The sequence below is a fragment of the Exserohilum turcica genome (genome assembly GCF_000359705.1).
Source record: "Exserohilum turcica Et28A unplaced genomic scaffold SETTUscaffold_4, whole genome shotgun sequence".
Taxonomy (NCBI): Eukaryota; Fungi; Ascomycota; class Dothideomycetes; order Pleosporales; family Pleosporaceae; genus Exserohilum; species Exserohilum turcicum.
In genome coordinates this window covers 2,073,179-2,090,001 of record NW_007360247.1, presented here as the reverse complement: position 1 = coordinate 2,090,001, position 16,823 = coordinate 2,073,179, and the positions used below count along the sequence as shown (strand labels likewise).

Here is a 16,823-nt window from a genome sequence, read left to right as displayed (position 1 = left end):
GTCGTAAGGGTATTCCGGCTGGTTGATATGATGATGCAGAGCCATTGGGGCTCATCATTTCCAATCACATCTCTACACCAGGTCATCAACCACGGTCCGAAGAGTTTCTGCAAAGGACAATGCAATACTAGCGCTGTGAAATAAAGAGAAATCCAAGAGGTCGGTATCTTTTGCGTATACTATGGTTCCGAGCGGGGTCGTCACATGCTGAATTTTCAGGTCCCGACTGACTTGAGCCGCACAAGCACGCGGGATTGCATCAACGTCTTCCATCGCACTCTGATTGTTGGATCAACCTATTCTTGGATAGACCTATTCCAAAGGACGCTTCAATCCGAGTATCATGACTCCGTTTGGTTTATAGTCTGCCGAACACCATACCCTCTACTAGCCATTAGCAGACCATGCAAACACAAAATGGAACAAGTTACCGACTACAGTCACCTTCTATAGGAACAAAGAGCGCTGTGGCTAGAACACATGAAAACGAGGCCACCCCTGTGTCGTGCCGGAGCATGACTTGCCGAAAGGAAGCCAAGTCTTTAATATAAGCATGGGGGCTATCTGAGAACCCCTTTATCAGTGACTAATAGCAGAAACCAAGCACTTCGAAAAATGGTAATTACAAGCGCAGCATGTGAAGGCGGCGATGTCGAGGATGATGACTGTAGACCACCAATGGGCTGCCAAAGGAACGGTCAAGTATCACTACCGCTCTTTCAACAACAAACAGATGAACAATCCACCACCAGACATGCATGGTACCTGTGGCCTCTGTAATGAGCCAAGCCAAGCAACCAAGGCGGCGCCGTACATAGATACAGTCCACCACACCACATGTCCCCCACTCTGCTGCACTCGTCTCTCCGTGCCGACGAGAATTTGTCACTCTTCCAGGCAAAAAAAGAAAGGAAAAGAAAAATACCGGCAGCAAGAGCCGGGAATTGGCCAAAAACCTCTCTATTAATCGGTAGTAGTCTCGGTAGTGGTAGTCTCAGCTGCAAAAGCGTGTGAGTGGCTTGCATGAGAAGTGGAGTACATGAGGAGAGAAGGCTGGTGTGGGTGTGTGGGTGTGCGGGCATAGCATGGGGGGGGGGACCCGGGGAAACTTAGTTACCACATGTTACTTTTTCTCTTCTTCCGATCATGCGCAGAGAGGTCCATGTGGAGGAGGTTTGTCGAGATCGAAATCATGGTTAGTGCTGAGAGGAGTGATACACGTGTGTGCTAGACGAATGGCCTGCGCGTATGTTGCGGCAGGGTAAGTAAAGCAAGGGAGGAGGGGGTGTATGTGTGAGCTAAGACTACCCGCCATCTCGAGAGCTCCTGTTCCCATGGAGTTGATTGTGCCGCTGGTGCAGCAGCGGGCTTGTGCCTACATACATACATCGTACGTACCCACGGATATCTCATCCGCATGCTGAATTAAGCTTTTACGCCCGCTGACTGCGTTGTCCGTGTCTGCGGCCGCTGCACTCGTGTTTCAACACGGTAAAGCCCGGAAACGCTAGGGCGGCCGTTAGCGCCGATCGCTGCATCGAGATATTTGGAATCATGCCGCCCAGGGTTAAACGGTAGGCAAAAGGCCAACACCCGCCCCCAGTCATGTCATGGCGAACGCTGGTATTTGTCAACCAACACCATGTCATCTTGCGATCTCGTCACAGCCAAGTCCCTCCCCCCCACGATCCCGGGTCAGGCCTCCTCCCCTTGCACACTACCGTTGCTCGGCTGGCGACTTGTTCATTGGCTCGGTGCTGAGTGCCCCAACAGCCTTGTGTGCTTTTTGCTGTCTCCGCAACAGGCTGTCCTCGTTACCCGCTGACCGCATTTACATCGCAAGTCTTAGCGACGTCGAGGGGGCATGTCCAAATTGCGTAATTTTGTCCCTGGGGCCCGGCGGGCGCTTGGTAAGCCCTTATTTGGCTGTTGCCGGGACTTTGTTTCGGCATCGTGTTTTAGTCGGAGGGCATGGAAAAGCACCGAGTCTGTGACAAATCAAACCAAGGACATATAAATATATATATGATTGTCGGCTCTCGCAAAGAACAAAGGTTCTTCGTCTTGCTAACGACTTGTTGTCATCCATCCTGTATACGGCTCACGAACACACTTCCAGCAACTTGCGTACACTGCCAATATCACAATGGCCCCTGTTTCTCTCCAACAGTCATCACATCTTTTCCTCTCGCCAACCCGCGCGTCTGATATCTCGATATGGACAATGTCGGTACCGAAACGGAATGCAACGTCCTCGGTCGAATCTAGCGCCGAGGCTCGGTCCCGCGAAGCTGCCATTGAAGCGTATTGCCAGATGAAAGCCGCCCTCTTCTCGCGATCAACAAACTCGAATCCTTCGCGGCCAACATGAGAGTCTGGTATTTCGCACGGGCAAAAGGAGAGAAAAAACGCATCCTTGTGGCACACTGCTGCAAATACGAGTCATGAAAGCACAAACTACTGAAACGAACTGCCACGAACAATGTCATGACGGGGCTGCTTTTGACGGAAATGGACCTCAGCTGGGCTTTTAGGCCTTCCTGGAAAGATAGCCTAACGGTCTGGAGCGCGTTTCTGGAACGCTTGCTAGCGACGGACTAGCGGTCTTTGCGGGAGTCGTCGGGCTAAGCCCAGGGGGGGGCTGACGGTGGGAGTAATATGTAATTAGTCGACATGTGTCTTGCACATTTTATGTTTATATCGTGAGAAGCGTAGTAACACGCTGCAATATGCATGGCCAGGTTTTAGCAACCCCCTTCGTCTTCTGACCGAGTCGTGTCCGAGTCGTGTTCTTGTGTTGGGGATGTCCAGTAGACCCGTCTCCTTGCAGTAGGCACTTGCTCAGCTGCGTCCACGGTTGTTTCAGGCGTATCATTAATCCGGCGTGTAATGCCGAGGGGCGTTCAAGTATTTGGAATGGGTGATATTAGGTCTACACCCCAAGGCGCCAAAGAAGCCCACATCTCGGTTAACAATAGCCCGCCTGGTTGCATCATTGCTGGGCACGTGCTTATCGATAGCGAGAGGGCCCGTGCGCCAAAAGCTGCCCGGACGCGACTTTGCGAAAACACGACCGGAAGTTTTACGGCATCCTCAGTCTACTCTTCATACGGAACCCCAACCGCCGCAAGTCACAGCCAACATGTCGGGAAACACGCCCAAAACAATGTCCAAGGGACTGATGGGCATGAAGGTGGGCGCCCGCATCCTTCGGGTCATGGAAATATGCTAATCCGTGTGTAGTTCATGCAGCGCGCGGCTGCAAAGTCTTCGACCTCGTCGCCTTCAACACCCAATGGCCCTCCCTCGAAAAAAGCGCGTCTGTCGAATGGCGCGTCTGCCATAGGGACTTCTGACCGCGAAATCATCCAGTCGGGACTCGACGCTGAAGAAGAAAAACGCCAAGCGGCATTGGAAAGGGCAGCGCAACATGCGGGTGAGACCAAGTGGGTGTTGAGCTTCCAAGATCCGCTCGAGGGAAAGAGGCAGGACGCCATGAATGTGAGGCATGCGGGGTACGCGGAGATCGATGCAGAGGACGATTCCGAAGAAGACGACGACGAGGAGAGCAAGCCGGTGCGCATGCAGTTTGGGGGTGGTGTCAAGAAAGCAGAAGTATGTGTGCGCCGGCTCAAGCGGTTTCTTTGACTAATGATGTGTAGCCCTCGGCGCCCTTTGTAAAAGCAGAAAACTCGGAATCAGAAGACGAGTCTTCGTCGGACGATGACGACTCGGACGATGCCGCGGCAGACCTTATTCGACAGACGAAGCGCGAAATGGCCGCGGAAAAGCGAGAATCCAAGAAGAGTCGCGCAAGCATGGGTCAGAGCACGCCAAAAGCACTGCCCACGCGACCAAACGAGGACAGAAACCTCAATGGCTTGACGTCTATTTCGGGCGGGCGGCGGTCAGGCGGCGGAGGAGGAGGAGGAGGAGGCATCAGCGGCGGGTCTGGCCGCATGAACAACGTGGACTGCTACAAGTGTGGAGAAAAGGGACATATCGCAGCCAACTGCTCAAACCCGTCAACGGCACGCGCATCTTCAGGCAGAGGGAAAAGCAAGGGCCGGAGATAGAGACGGCGGGCTCGCTCCATGTATTTGTACGCCTGGCACGGTTTAAGTAATGATACCCCCCGGAGACTCGGTCTTCTTCGCTTGCACATGCCGTCACCCGACCTTTTCGCCGTTCTCCACCAGCACGTACTCGTCGCCCACCATCATCTTCATGTGGCTGTCGTCCATGAAGTTGCCGTGGTCGTCGCTCAGCGCGGCGCCGTCCTTGTCGTACATGAACCTGGCTAGCGCGAGATAGTCGGGAAAGACAAAAGTGCAGATGGCGTCATATTCCATGAGTTTTGCGTTTCCGTGCATGATGTCCTGGATGGCCTTGCGGTCGCGCTCGAGATGATACGTCTGCTGCAGTCTCAGCCCCGGCCCATGCTGCACTGGGCATGTGCAATTCATGAATGCGAAACGCCTACAAGACTGTAGCTGATGATGCCGTGCCGCTGGAGGATGGGCACGGCCCGCTGGGCGTGGTGGTGGTTGTAGTAGGCGACAAAGGCGTCGTCGGACATGCCGTCCTTCTTCTTGATGTAGATGGTGGCCTTGACCACCTTTCGGAAGCCCGTCGTGTTCGCGTAGCCTGCCTGCAATGCTCTGGGTACCATGTTGGCCGCAAACGAGGCCTATGGCTGATTGCAGTAAAGGTGGATGGGGGGGGGGCAATGCGGCAGCGCCGGTGATAGGGCCGCCCCCCGTCTTATCGAAAGCTAAGTATGCTATGCGAGCGATGCGACGCCCATCGCTAAGTACGTACGTCTAGTCGCCAGCCTCACCCCCAAGTCTCGTCGCCCGCCACAGCCTCTGGCCCTGCCTCACCGCCCATTTGCTTGTCCTTGTTGCTGGCCTTGGTGTTTTCGCTGTCGTGGTGTGGGCGCATTCCCTCTGCAATTGGCATCCGTCTGCCCAGCAAGCACCTTGTTGGCAGCGCCCCCGTCCGTCCCTTCACCGTCGCCGGCTCCACTTGCATTCTTGTGCATGCTCCGCCGCCTGGGCACACGACAGTCTGTGGGAAATCGGTCGCTCGTACCACGCCACCAAACCACCGCGACCAGATTGCCGCCTGTCACGAGGCCAGCTCTGTACACAGCGCCGTCGGCAAACTGCTCCTCGGCCTTCACCTCGCCCGCCACTAGTCGCCCACAGCCACGCCACATATATAACCCTCTCGCCCCGCCGGTCGTGGCCGCCACGTCACCTGCAACCCGCCGCCGCCTCACAAGTTCACCAGCAAAAAGAAACCAGTCGCCCATCATGGCGGAAGCGCTCGAACGGGAAGCCGTCCGGCAGAGAATCGAGGACCTGGAGCGCCCGCAGCTCGACGACCGCTCGTACAGAATCCTCACGCTGCCCAATCAATTAGAGGTCCTGTTGATACACGAGGCCGGCACAGACAAGGCCAGCGCCGCGCTGGACGTCAATGTCGGCAGCTTCAGCGATGCGCCCGACATGCCGGGCATTGCCCATGCGGTAGAGCACCTGCTGTTCATGGGCACCGACAAGTATCCCGAGGAGAATGCCTACAACCAGTACCTGACGCGCCACGGCGGCTACTCGAATGCCTTTACCGCATCCACCTCGACCAATTACTATTTCGAGCTCTCCTACTCGTCGTCTTCCCCGACGAGCAGCACCGCCGCGACACCAGAGGCCTCACAGACAAACCTGCTCGAGTCGAGAGACGAGTCGCCGCTATGGGGCGGGTTGGACCGGTTTGGCCAATTCTTCATCAGCCCTCTCTTCTTGGAAGACACGGTGGATCGCGAACTCAAGGCGGTGGATTCAGAGAACAAGAAGAACCTCCAGAACGACACCTGGCGCATGCATCAGCTCAACAAGGCGCTAGCCAACCCCGAACACCCCTACAACCACTTCTCCACGGGCAGTTACAAGACGCTGCATGATGACCCCTTGGCGCGCGGCGTCAAGATCCGCGACGAGTTCATCAAGTTCCACTCTACGCACTACTCGGCGAACAGGATGAAGCTGGTAGTCTTGGGAAGGGAGAGTCTCGATACCCTGGAATCATGGGTAGAGGACATCTTTTCCAAGGTGCCAAACAAGAACCTTGGGCAGAACCGCTGGGACATTCCCGTGTACACAGACAAGGAGCTTCTGACGCAAACCTTTGCCAGGCCCGTCTTGCAGTCTCGGTCCCTGGAGCTTCAATTCGCCTACCGCGACGAGGAGAAATTTTACGAGTCACATCCTTCGCGATACCTTAGCCATTTGCTCGGTCATGAAGGCCCTGGCAGCATTCTCGCGCATATCAAAGCAAAGGGCTGGGCAAATGGACTGGGAGCAGGGGGCTCGACGCTCTGTCCGGGCTCAGGTCTGTTTACTGTCAACATCAAGTTGACGGATGAAGGTCTGAAGAACTACAAGGAGGTTGCCAAGATTGTATTTCAATACATTGGCTTGATGCGTGATCAGCCGCCCCAAGAGTGGGTGGTGGAGGAGCAGATGCGCATCAGTGAGGTAGAGTTCCGGTTCAAGCAAAAGAGCCCACCAAGTCGGACTGCCAGCGGGCTGGCAGGCATCATGCAGAAGCCGTACGACCGCAAGATGTTGCTAAGCGGACCGGCCGTCATCAGGAAGTTTGACGCCAACCTGATCAGTGAGGCCATGTCGTATCTGCGACCAGACAACTTCAGGATGACAATCATCAGCCAGGATTTCCCAGGCGGCTGGGACCAAAAGGAGAAGTGGTACGGGACAGAGTACAAGATTGAGAGGATACCCGACGACTTGCTCGCCGAGATCAAGCAGGCTTTTGAGAGCAAAACGCGGCCGGCAGAGCTGCACTTTCCCCACAAGAACGAGTTCATACCGACGCGGCTGGATGTGGAAAAGAAAGACGTCGCTCAACCAAGCAAGGAGCCCAAGCTTATTCGCCATGATGACAATGTCCGTCTATGGTGGAAGAAGGATGACCAATTCTGGGTGCCCAAGGCTAACGTTCACATCTACCTCCGAACACCAATAACAAACGTCACAGCGCGCGTTAACCTGTTGTGCACGCTCTACCGTGAGCTGGTCAATGACGCTCTGGTCGAGTACGCGTACGACGCCGACATTGCGGGGCTGATTTATGATTTCACCAACCACGTCAATGGCTTGTCGATAACGGTCAGTGGCTACAATGACAAACTGCATGTGTTGTTGGAGAAGGTCCTGCTTCAGGTCCGGGATCTGGAAGTGACACAGGATCGTTTCAACATCATCCACGATCGTATGCTGCGGTATCTTCGCAACTGGGAGTACGGACAGCCGTTCCACCAGGTTGGCACCTACTCGCGCCAATTCAAGAGCGAGAAGTCGGTCATGAACGAAGAACTACTGCCCGAGCTGGACAATGTAACTGCCCAAGACGTGCAGAATTTCTTCCCACAAATTCTTGCACAGTGTCAGATTGAAGTTCTTGCGCACGGCAACTTGTACAAGGAGGAGGCTCTCAAGATTACCGACCTTGTGGAGAGGACTATCCAGCCTAGGCGACTTCCGGCGAACCAGGTCCCAACTCGACGAGGTCTGATATGGCCATCGGGCTGCAACTTCATTTGGGAAAAGCAACTGGGCGATCCGGAAAACGTCAACCACTGCATTGAGTACAGCTTGTATGTTGGGAACCGTTACGACAACCTCGTTCGTGCCAAGTTGCTGCTTCTGGGACAGATGACGGACGAGCCTTGCTTCAACCAGCTCCGTACGATTGAACAGCTTGGCTACGTTGTCTTTTCGGGATCCAGCTTCCACGATGTCTGGTCCGGATACCGCATCTTGATTCAGAGTGAAAAGGACTGCCGGTACTTGGAGGGCCGGATTGAAAACTTCTTGAACACATTTGAGGCGACTCTGGATGAGATGAGCGAGGACGACTTTGAAAGTCACAAGCGGGCCATGATCAACAAGCGCTTGGCGAAACTCAAGAATCTCTCGTCGGAAGACAACAGGTTCTGGAATCATATCTACAGCGACTCGTATGATTTCCTGCAAGGTATGTCTTTAGATGTCGCTCACATTATTCTGGTGCTAACGATTACACAGCCGATGTTGATGCCGAGACGCTTGAGACACTGTCGAAGAAGGACATGGTTGAATTTTATAAGCAATACGTGTCGACGTCTTCCTCACAACGCTCGAAGCTGTCCGTACACCTCCAGGCACAGGCCAAGGCCAAAGAGCCGCCGATCGAGGAGCAGAAGACGGCGGCAGTGGCAGCACTCAAGATCATCTTCACTGAACACAAGCTCAACTTTGACGACGAAGCTTTCCAAAAACGAGTGGCAGACGCGTCGTCCAAGGAGGACATCTCCAAGGCCATCGCCAGCCACGTGACGGAAGACGCCAAGGTAGACAAGGACATTGCAACCAAGGTTCTGGATGAAGCACAGGCTGCGCTGGGTGTGGCAGACTCTGGGCTGCCAGCCACGCCACAGCCACTGGATGCTGCGGCGGATGTGAAGAGTGTGGTGGACGCATCGCATCCGGTTCTCATTACAGACGTGCATGCTTGGAAGGCGAGCATGCAAGTCAGCACGGGGGTGCGGCCAGTGCGAAACCTGGAGGAGTTTGTCGAGGTAGCGGAGAAGCTATAGACGGCAATTTTTTGTGGCGGGTGTACGGTAGTTGTATGCATTAGAAACGTGTAGACCATGTCTTTTGATCCAGCAATAACACTACAAGTCCCATGTTGCGTGCAATGTATGCAATTGAGTGCACTTGTCGCGTGATCTGCAGCTCTGAAGCCCTAACGGGCCAAACGGTAACGGCCATGCATGCAAGGCACCAGATTTACCGACGGTCATGTCGTGGACGTAAGTAATCAACCAAGCTCGGCCCGCTAGCCTTCCGACCAACTTTGGTCATAAGTACACGACAGGCCATTGCTTGTTCCGCCGAAATGGGATCCCAGCACGCTCTACCGCGCAGAAAGGCACGCAGATCCGGAGTGTGCGCTTAGAGAGAGAGAGAGAGAAGAAAGAGGTGGAAGCAAATACACACATACAAAGCACTCGGGTATCAAACCACCACGACCATGTTCTGCCAAAGCCTCTTCCTGCGCACAAGCACGCGTCGCCTCGCATTCCCACCACGTAACCCAACCGCACTCGGCCGCCGCCGCCAGTATGCCACAGACGCCAGTACTCCACCGCCGCCGCCGCCGCCGTCTCAATCGCGCATCGAGCGCTTCAACAAGCGGCTCCCCAAGTTCCTGCACAAGTACACCAAGGCGCTGGGCAACGCGCCCGTCACACACGTCACCTCGTTCCTCGTCCTGCACGAACTGACGGCCGTGATGCCGCTGCTCGGGCTCGCGGCCACCTTCCACTACACGCAGTGGGTCCCTGCGGCGCTGACAGAGGGCGCGTGGCTCGCGGCGGGCATCCAGCGGTTCTCGCGGTATTTCCAGCGCAAAGGCTGGATCCGCAGCGAGGACGCCGACGAGGCACAGGCGGCGGCGCACGCTCAAGGCAAAGAGACGGGGCGCGCGGGCCAAAGTCGAGGTGTTCGGCTTGTCGTCGAGTTCGCGGCCGCGTATGCTATCGTCAAGATGCTGCTTGTGCCGCGCATTGTGTTTAGCGTGTGGGCGACACCCGCGTTTGCCAGGTGGACTGTCGCCCCTGTTATGAGATGGGTTAGGCGCGTTGTGGGGAAGAGCAGTGGCAGTGCCGGGAAGAAGAGCGGGTGATTGTTGTTGTGTTGTGTTGTGTTGTGAAAAGGAGACTTGTGCAGCTCATGAATGGGCATCGTGTGTAGGCGCCTGGGCCTTTTATCCAGTTCAATGTGAAACGCACAGGGTAAGCATATGCTATTCTTCTTCTTCTTCTTTTTGGAGCCGTTGGCGATTGAGGACAGATGGCGTGGTGAAGGACAGGTGAAGCGTATATGCATTCGCCTGGCTGTCTCTCCGCATATGGCGCGCGTCTCTGTTTGCTTTGCTTTACTCTGCTTTACGCTTCGTCCACCCAGTCCGTCTACTTTTCTTTCTTGCCTCGGATCAAATCGCCACCATGTGCTTCACCGACGACGAATACAAGTACGAATCTAGAGTCGAGCTGCGCAACGGCCAGCGCTACTACACTGCAGACTACCATCCGCGCTATGGCATGTCTCGTCGCCGTAGATACGGTCTCGGCGGTGCGTACTACCCGTCGCGGTATTATGCCCAGCCGCCTGCTGGCCGCTACTCTCACCATGGCACTGTGTATCCGCGAGGCGTCCTGGCGGGGGGCTTCTCTGGATACGCATATGGCACGGGCTACCACACTGGAGCACGCAGTCTTGTGCCGGTTAGTTCCGCAATGGTGAGTGAATTACTGCTTTTCCTCTCTCACTGGCTGCCTGTTCGTTGATTACACCGCTGCCTTGTCTCACTGCTATTGGCCGGCATGTCATCATGGACGTCCGCGTGCAAATATACTCACCCTGAGCTTGTTTGCCGCATCGGGCCGTGTTCTGGCCCTCACCTTGTCTCTTTCCTTTACTTTCACTACACTTGCAACTACTACCTCGTCTGTATAACCTTTTCCCTCGGCAACAACACCACAGTCATCATCAACTCGTTTCTTCGCTCCAAGTACTCGGCGCCTACCCACCGGAGCAATGGAAGCGTACCCAAAACCTCGTCACCAGTACATCTACACTCCGCGCCACGGCCAACGCGGTATCCTCAGCTACGCCGGCCAAGCTCCCAATGGCGCCGCACCCACTGGCGTCATGGGAGCCGGCTATGGCTACGGCGTTGGATACCCAGGTGTCGGCGTCGGGTACGCAGCGAGCGCCTACCAACCCGTGGTATACAACACCCGTCCCCTTGTCCCCCAGGCGGTCGTGCCCAGCTACTCCTATCCCCTGCATAGCGGTGGCTATGGCTACTACAACTACAACTTGTATGGCACGCTGTACCCGCTTGCTAACTTCTACCACCCCTACCAGCGCACCTACTACAACACGGTGCCCACGTACGGCTACACGACACACGTCTACCCGCCTGCCACTACAACCACGACAACCACGTACCATGTGACCAACAGCCAGGCCCCCGCGTACACCACCTCTCCTGCTGCACGCGTCGTCCGGGAAACCAGGCCCGCCTACGTCCACGGCCATTCCCCCCGCGTTGCCCCCACACGCGAAGACATTCAGCTCGAGAACAGGCGCATCGCCACGGCACGCGGCGCCTATGATGCCCGCAAGATTCGCCCGGCTGATGCCCGCGACGACGACCCGTTTTGGTGCCGCGAGGTCAATGGCGAGTGGCACCTGCGCTCGTACTATCAGATTGAGAATGAGTGTCATCCTGGTCGCTGGATGATGGATGCTGAGATTGGGTTTTTGGTGTTTCATCGTGCGTAAATGAGAGGGAGCGAGAGAGAGAGAGAGAGAGGGATGCTTATGATGGATTCAAAGAGAAGAAGAAGTGCTTTGCTTGCCTTTGTCGAACAGACGACATGAGTTCAAGATACTGGCGGGGCTTTTTTTTGATAATGGCTAGGTTTGGTAATTTACGGATAAGCCTTGTATATGACGATACCCGAGGGGTGGGGGGGGGGGCTCGGTACATTGGCGTTTGGAGTTTTTCACTTTTTTTTCTCTGGTTCTCCAGATTGACAACATGGTTATTTTCCCAGGTGGGAACTTGAGATATCTCTGCGAACATGCAAGGCAGGGGGGAAATTGCGGGAATGCAAAAACAGATGCTGGTAACATACATACTCATTTGCGTTCAAGGGTTCTCAGTACATGTCAGGGTTTCCGTCTTTGATGAGAGTGAGTCTTGATCAACTTTTTTTTTTGCTTTCTGAACGAGTATCAGAACTGAATCCATGCGGGTAATCATAGTTCCAGTAATTGTCCGTTCGCGAACTCGTGCATGTGGTACTTGCTTGTGCTCGTCTGCTAGATACCCAGATTCGTCCCAGTAAGGATATATGCATGAGCGTGAATTAAAGTTTTAATAAGAAGCACTTGATATTAGCAACAGCCTATGCGAAAAAAAAAGGCAAAAATTAAACTATGAAAGCACACCTAGTATCCCTCCCCCAACCCCACCAAAACCCACAACTCGCCTTGACGTCACACGCCGCCGCCGCCGCCGTCCACCCGCACCCCACCTCCGCGCGAGAACCTCCGAACACATCCCCCCCCTCTCCACACGCAACCCCAACCAGCTTCGTCTTGTTTCTTTTCTTTCGATGCCACAGCCCCATCACACTGCGCAACACCAACACCAACACACGGCCAGCTCGCACCTCGCCACCTTCCTCTTCGCCTCTGTGTTTCTGCTCGCGCTGTTCCCGGGCGTCTTTGTATCTATTTTCTGGGCGCCGTATAACGCGCTTGCGAGTTACCTTGTGCCGACCCCCGCGCCGCGCAAGAGTGTCGTGTGTACGAGTCCGAACGTGTGTTTCTGCGCCGATAATGTCGTGGTATGTTTGTATACTTTCCTTACAAATACGAAAGAAAGCAAAAAAAACCCCCCAAGAGTGTAAATCTACATGAATACACACACATACACACACAGAGAGACGAGATTCGCCCTCGCAATTGCACAACTACAACAACCCATACTAACACGACAAACCCCAAAGGTCCCAGAAAACTCTCACACTACCCTCCCGCTCCCGCGGCTGCTACCTCATCACCGACCATATTCTCAAGGAAGTCCCGGAAATCAAGCAGTACAAGACGGGGCTGCTCAATCTCTTCATCCAGCACACGTCGTGCGCGCTGTCGCTCAACGAAAACTTCGACGAGGATGTGCGCGCTGACATGGGCACGGCGCTGAACCGCATTGTGCCCGAGGACAAAAAGGGCCAGGGCTTGTATCGGCACGATGCAGAGGGCAGCGATGACATGCCTGCACACGTCAAGTCGGCCCTCATTGGCGCCAGTGTCACGGTCCCCATTACCAATGGGAGACTCAATACCGGCACCTGGCAGGGTATCTGGTATCTGGAGTTTAGGGACTCGAAGCATACGCGCAAGGTGGTTGCCACGATTCAGGGCGAGAAGATGTGAGTGGCGTGATATCCTTTTGTTAGTCGGGGTGTATAATATAGTTAAACGAGCAATGTGTCTATCCAAGTCTCAGGTCTCAACATTATACGATAAAGCTAGCCTGGAGACATCACACATGCTTCCAAACAGGTCAATTGCATGTTCTACAGTCAACTGCATATTCCACAGTCAACTGCATATTCCACAGTCAACTGCATATTCCAGTCAATTGCATATTCCAGTCAATTGCATATTCCAGTCAATTGCATATTCCAGTCAATTGCATATTCCAGTCAATTGCATGTTCCACAGTCAGCTGCATATTCTACAGTCAATTGAATGTTCTAAAAGTCAACGGCATGCCTGCTTGCAGCACTTTGAATTGGAACTCATGTATACACGGCAAAACCCAAGACTGCTCTACCGCTGTGCGAGTGGCTCGTCCGTGACCTTTTGTGACTCGTTGACTTCGGCCGCATCGCCCTTGGGGCCCAGCGGGTATGAACGCTCGCTCTCGGGCATGGCCTCGATAGTAGCCCGGTGCTTGTCGTTGGCCTGCATTCCATTAGCAATGTTGTCCGCTGAACATCAAAGCCCGCTGCAATTATTGCACTTGAAGCATCCACAGCTCCCAAGGGGCAACTCAGGACGTACAAAGGGAATACCGCAGTATGTGCACCAGTTAATCTGCGGCTTGTCTGTGTTGATGAAGATGCGGGGGTGTCCAAGAGGGCCGCCGCCGCCGTCACAAGATACAACCTTGTCGTGTGTCCAGCGGACGGGTTGCTTGTGGATCAGCTCAATGGCAGCATAAGGGCGAGGCTGGAAAAGGTTGCTGTTAGCTAAAATGTGCAAAACACCGCTCTTTCGTATCCAATTGCCTGTTTGGCTCTCCACGTCATAGCACTTCCTCCTCCTCCTCCCTCCAAATCCTCAATGCTTCTCCCGCGGGATTCTTGCCCAACCAGGGGAAAAAAATGGCATACCTGGTCTGCGATAATCGTCTGCTCGAATCGTGGCCCGCTCATCGCAACCGCCCTCGGATTCTGACTCCTCGACCAGATGCCCTTGAAGTTGGGCGCCTGCGTCGTCCTCAGCTGCTCGGCGTCGACTACGGATTCCTGCAGCGACTGGTCGAACGCGCCGACCGACGACGTAGCCATCTCGTTGGTCTTGGATACATTGGGCTTTGCGTCGCGCGAGACGGCGTCGTTGGCGGGCACCTGGTTGCTGGTTGTAGCGGTTGACACGCTGCGGGCGAGCGGGCGGCCGGCGGCTGTGCTGCGGGAGCGCAGCGCGCGGAGAGCGACGGGGAGCATTGCGTTGGGCGATGAGGCGGGTTGCACACGGGTGTGCTGCGCAATCGGCGGGGGAGACGCTGTGGACAAGGACGCCGTTTGGGGCAATGCTTGAAGTTGAGGTTCCGAGCGCGAGCCGCTATCTAGCTGGTTATGTAAGCCGAGTGGTTAATCATCTAACTACTTATTTCACTTACTATACACTATCACTCTTTTATATTATTACTCTATGTATATATTATATATTTTAGTTAGACTTAGTATATTTCTATAACGTCAAAGTATAGCGAGTGGCCGAGAATAGCGAGTGACCAAAAATGCCAAGCCCCCATCAACTTTCACTACTACTCGCGATGTCTCAACAAATTCATTCAAAAAAGTCTTTAAAAGAGTCTCAAGTATAGCTTGCAATTTAGGCTATTAAATGCGACGCGACAATTAACATTCTACGCGCTGCAGCTCTCTACAACGTGCCTAAACGTACCCTAAGACGAAGACTCGCAGGAAAGCCTTCTCGACAAGATTATTCGCCCAACTTAATGAAACTACTTATAACAGAAGAGGAGGTGATTGTCAAGAATATTCTTGATCTTGATGCAAGAGGATTTCCGCTGCGCCTTTCTGCTGTCAAAGATCTAGCTAATTCTTTGCTAGCTGCCCGCCACCGCGACCCTGTTGGCCCTAACTGGCCTAAAGCATTCATAAAGCGTCGCCCAGAGCTTAAGATAAAGTTTAATCAAAAGTACGACTACAAGAGAGCCCTCTGTGAAGATCCTGAGCTTATGCAGGGCTAGTTCCGCCTTGTACAGAATACCAAAGCCAAGTATGGGATCCAGGACAACGACATGTACAATTTTGACGAGACGGGCTTTATAATAGGCATGCACAACTCGTCAGCAGTAGTCACAGCCTCTAATCGTCGATTAAAGCTAAAATCTCTGCAGCAGGGCAATAAAGAGTGGGTTACCAGCGTGGTTTGTGTCAGCGCAGCTGGCTGGGCGATCCCACCCTTCATCATCTTTTAGGGCAAGCACCACCTCTCTGCCTGGTACAAGGAAGACAGCCTGCCTAGGGATTGCGTTCTCGCAGTCTCTGAGAATAGCTAGACAACAAACGAGCTCAGTATAAAGTAGCTAGAGCACTATAACAGGCATACAAAAGAGCGTACTGTTAGAGCCTATTGCCTACTCATTCTAGACGGTCATGAGAGCCACAACTCAGTCAACTTCCAGCAATACTGCACAGAAGCAAAGATTGTTACTCTATGTATGCCTCCGCACTCTTCCCATCTACTGCAGCCTCTTAATGTGGGGTGTTTTTCGCCTTTGAAGAGGGCATATAGGCGCCAAGCCGAGGAGCTAATGCGCAATAGGATCAACCATATGACCAAGATAGAGTTCTTGCCAGCCTTCTAGCAAGCCTATTTTCAGACAGTTACAAAGGATAATATCCTAGGAGGGTTTCGAGGCGCCGGATTAGTTCCACACGACCCAGAGGTGGTGACATCAAAGCTAGATGTTAAGCTGCGCACCCCTTCACCACCTGCTGCTGAAAATCTACACTAGCAGTCGCAAACCCCAAGCAACACCCTAGAAATAGGGCTGCAATCAACGCTGGTGAAGCAGAGGATTCAAATGCACCTAGATAGTTCACCAACAAGTATCCTAGGTGCTGTTAAAAACCTAGTTAAAGGTGCGACTACTATTGCGCATAAGTTAGTGTTAGTCAAGAAACGGGTCTCTAAGCTTGAAGCAGCGAATGAAGCCGCCACGCGAAGGAGATCACACAAAAGAAAGCGGCTACAGAAAGGAGAGACCCTAACAATTGAAGAAGGAGAGAAACTAGCAACTCTAAAGGAGTCTGGGGCGCGTGGTAGTGGGAAGAAGGCAAAGAAGAGAGAGAGCGCTAAAGTAGGCGAACTGTCGCAAAGGCGCTGTAGACGCTGCGGTGAGACTAGACACAACTCGCGCACCTACAAGCAAGATAAAGAGGTTAATTCTAAATAGATTAGCCTTTTCTAATTTTAATTTACTGTTGTTGTTGCGCTGTAATGGTTGCGCAACGGTAGTGAGGTTGATGGGGGCTTGGCATTTTCGGTCACTCGCTATTCTCGGCCACTCGCTATACTTTGACGTTATACTAAATTAACTAGCCCCACCACAAAGTGCGCGCGACCACAAAGTGCGCGCGCGGCCTCACCAAAACTACCTTAAAAACGAGGCTATAGAGCCACACCAAATAGATATTATCACGATATATTTTGGTGGTGAGATCAATAGGCTTTAATATATATATACAGCTATAGAAATCGAGACGGAGTTCTAATCGCGCGGCCGCGACGCGAGGTTGGAGGTGGTGAGCTTGCAGCACCTCCCTGAGGCTCCTCACCACCTTGAGGCCTCGCGATAGGCTTCTTTTTTTGAGTAGCCTTTGCAGGAGCCATGAAGCGTCCTTCTCC

General features: G+C 53.7%; 7 protein-coding genes across 7 annotated transcripts; 5 read left to right on the top strand and 2 right to left on the bottom strand.

Moving 5' to 3' along the window:
• The first annotated feature begins 2,102 nt into the window (after positions 1-2,102).
• SETTUDRAFT_164479 (uncharacterized protein) lies at positions 2,103-2,600 on the top strand. Its single transcript, XM_008030413.1, has one exon. The coding sequence runs from the start codon at positions 2,147-2,149 to the stop codon at positions 2,369-2,371; it is 225 nt and encodes a 74-aa protein (XP_008028604.1). The 5' UTR covers positions 2,103-2,146; the 3' UTR covers positions 2,372-2,600.
• A 542-nt stretch (positions 2,601-3,142) lies between these two features.
• On the top strand, positions 3,143-4,076 carry SETTUDRAFT_21614 (uncharacterized protein; the record flags this gene model as incomplete). The annotated part of the gene is made up of 3 exons (XM_008029852.1): positions 3,143-3,193; positions 3,244-3,615; positions 3,663-4,076. 3 exons carry the CDS (start codon positions 3,143-3,145, stop codon positions 4,074-4,076), a joined length of 837 nt encoding a protein of 278 aa, XP_008028043.1.
• Positions 4,077-4,169: 93 nt separating this feature from the next.
• Positions 4,170-4,672, bottom strand: SETTUDRAFT_21613 (uncharacterized protein; the record flags this gene model as incomplete). The annotated part of the gene is made up of 2 exons (XM_008029851.1): positions 4,170-4,415; positions 4,484-4,672. The coding sequence occupies 2 exons, from the start codon at positions 4,670-4,672 to the stop codon at positions 4,170-4,172; spliced, it is 435 nt and encodes a 144-aa protein (XP_008028042.1).
• A 631-nt stretch (positions 4,673-5,303) lies between these two features.
• Positions 5,304-8,735, top strand: SETTUDRAFT_119377 (uncharacterized protein). Its single transcript, XM_008030412.1, has 2 exons — positions 5,304-8,061; positions 8,112-8,735. The coding sequence occupies exons 1-2, from the start codon at positions 5,319-5,321 to the stop codon at positions 8,660-8,662; spliced, it is 3,294 nt and encodes a 1,097-aa protein (XP_008028603.1). The 5' UTR covers positions 5,304-5,318; the 3' UTR covers positions 8,663-8,735.
• Positions 8,736-9,102: 367 nt separating this feature from the next.
• SETTUDRAFT_180286 (uncharacterized protein) lies at positions 9,103-11,423 on the top strand (the record flags this gene model as incomplete). Its single annotated transcript, XM_008030411.1, has 5 exons — positions 9,103-9,702; positions 9,788-9,865; positions 9,904-9,949; positions 10,038-10,372; positions 10,617-11,423. 5 exons carry the CDS (start codon positions 9,103-9,105, stop codon positions 11,421-11,423), a joined length of 1,866 nt encoding a protein of 621 aa, XP_008028602.1.
• Positions 11,424-12,262: 839 nt separating this feature from the next.
• On the top strand, positions 12,263-13,088 carry SETTUDRAFT_21609 (uncharacterized protein; the record flags this gene model as incomplete). Its single annotated transcript, XM_008029850.1, has 2 exons — positions 12,263-12,496; positions 12,666-13,088. 2 exons carry the CDS (start codon positions 12,263-12,265, stop codon positions 13,086-13,088), a joined length of 657 nt encoding a protein of 218 aa, XP_008028041.1.
• A 399-nt stretch (positions 13,089-13,487) lies between these two features.
• SETTUDRAFT_93063 (uncharacterized protein) lies at positions 13,488-14,386 on the bottom strand (the record flags this gene model as incomplete). Its single annotated transcript, XM_008030410.1, has 3 exons — positions 13,488-13,622; positions 13,722-13,889; positions 14,054-14,386. 3 exons carry the CDS (start codon positions 14,384-14,386, stop codon positions 13,488-13,490), a joined length of 636 nt encoding a protein of 211 aa, XP_008028601.1.
• Positions 14,387-16,823: the final 2,437 nt, after the last annotated feature.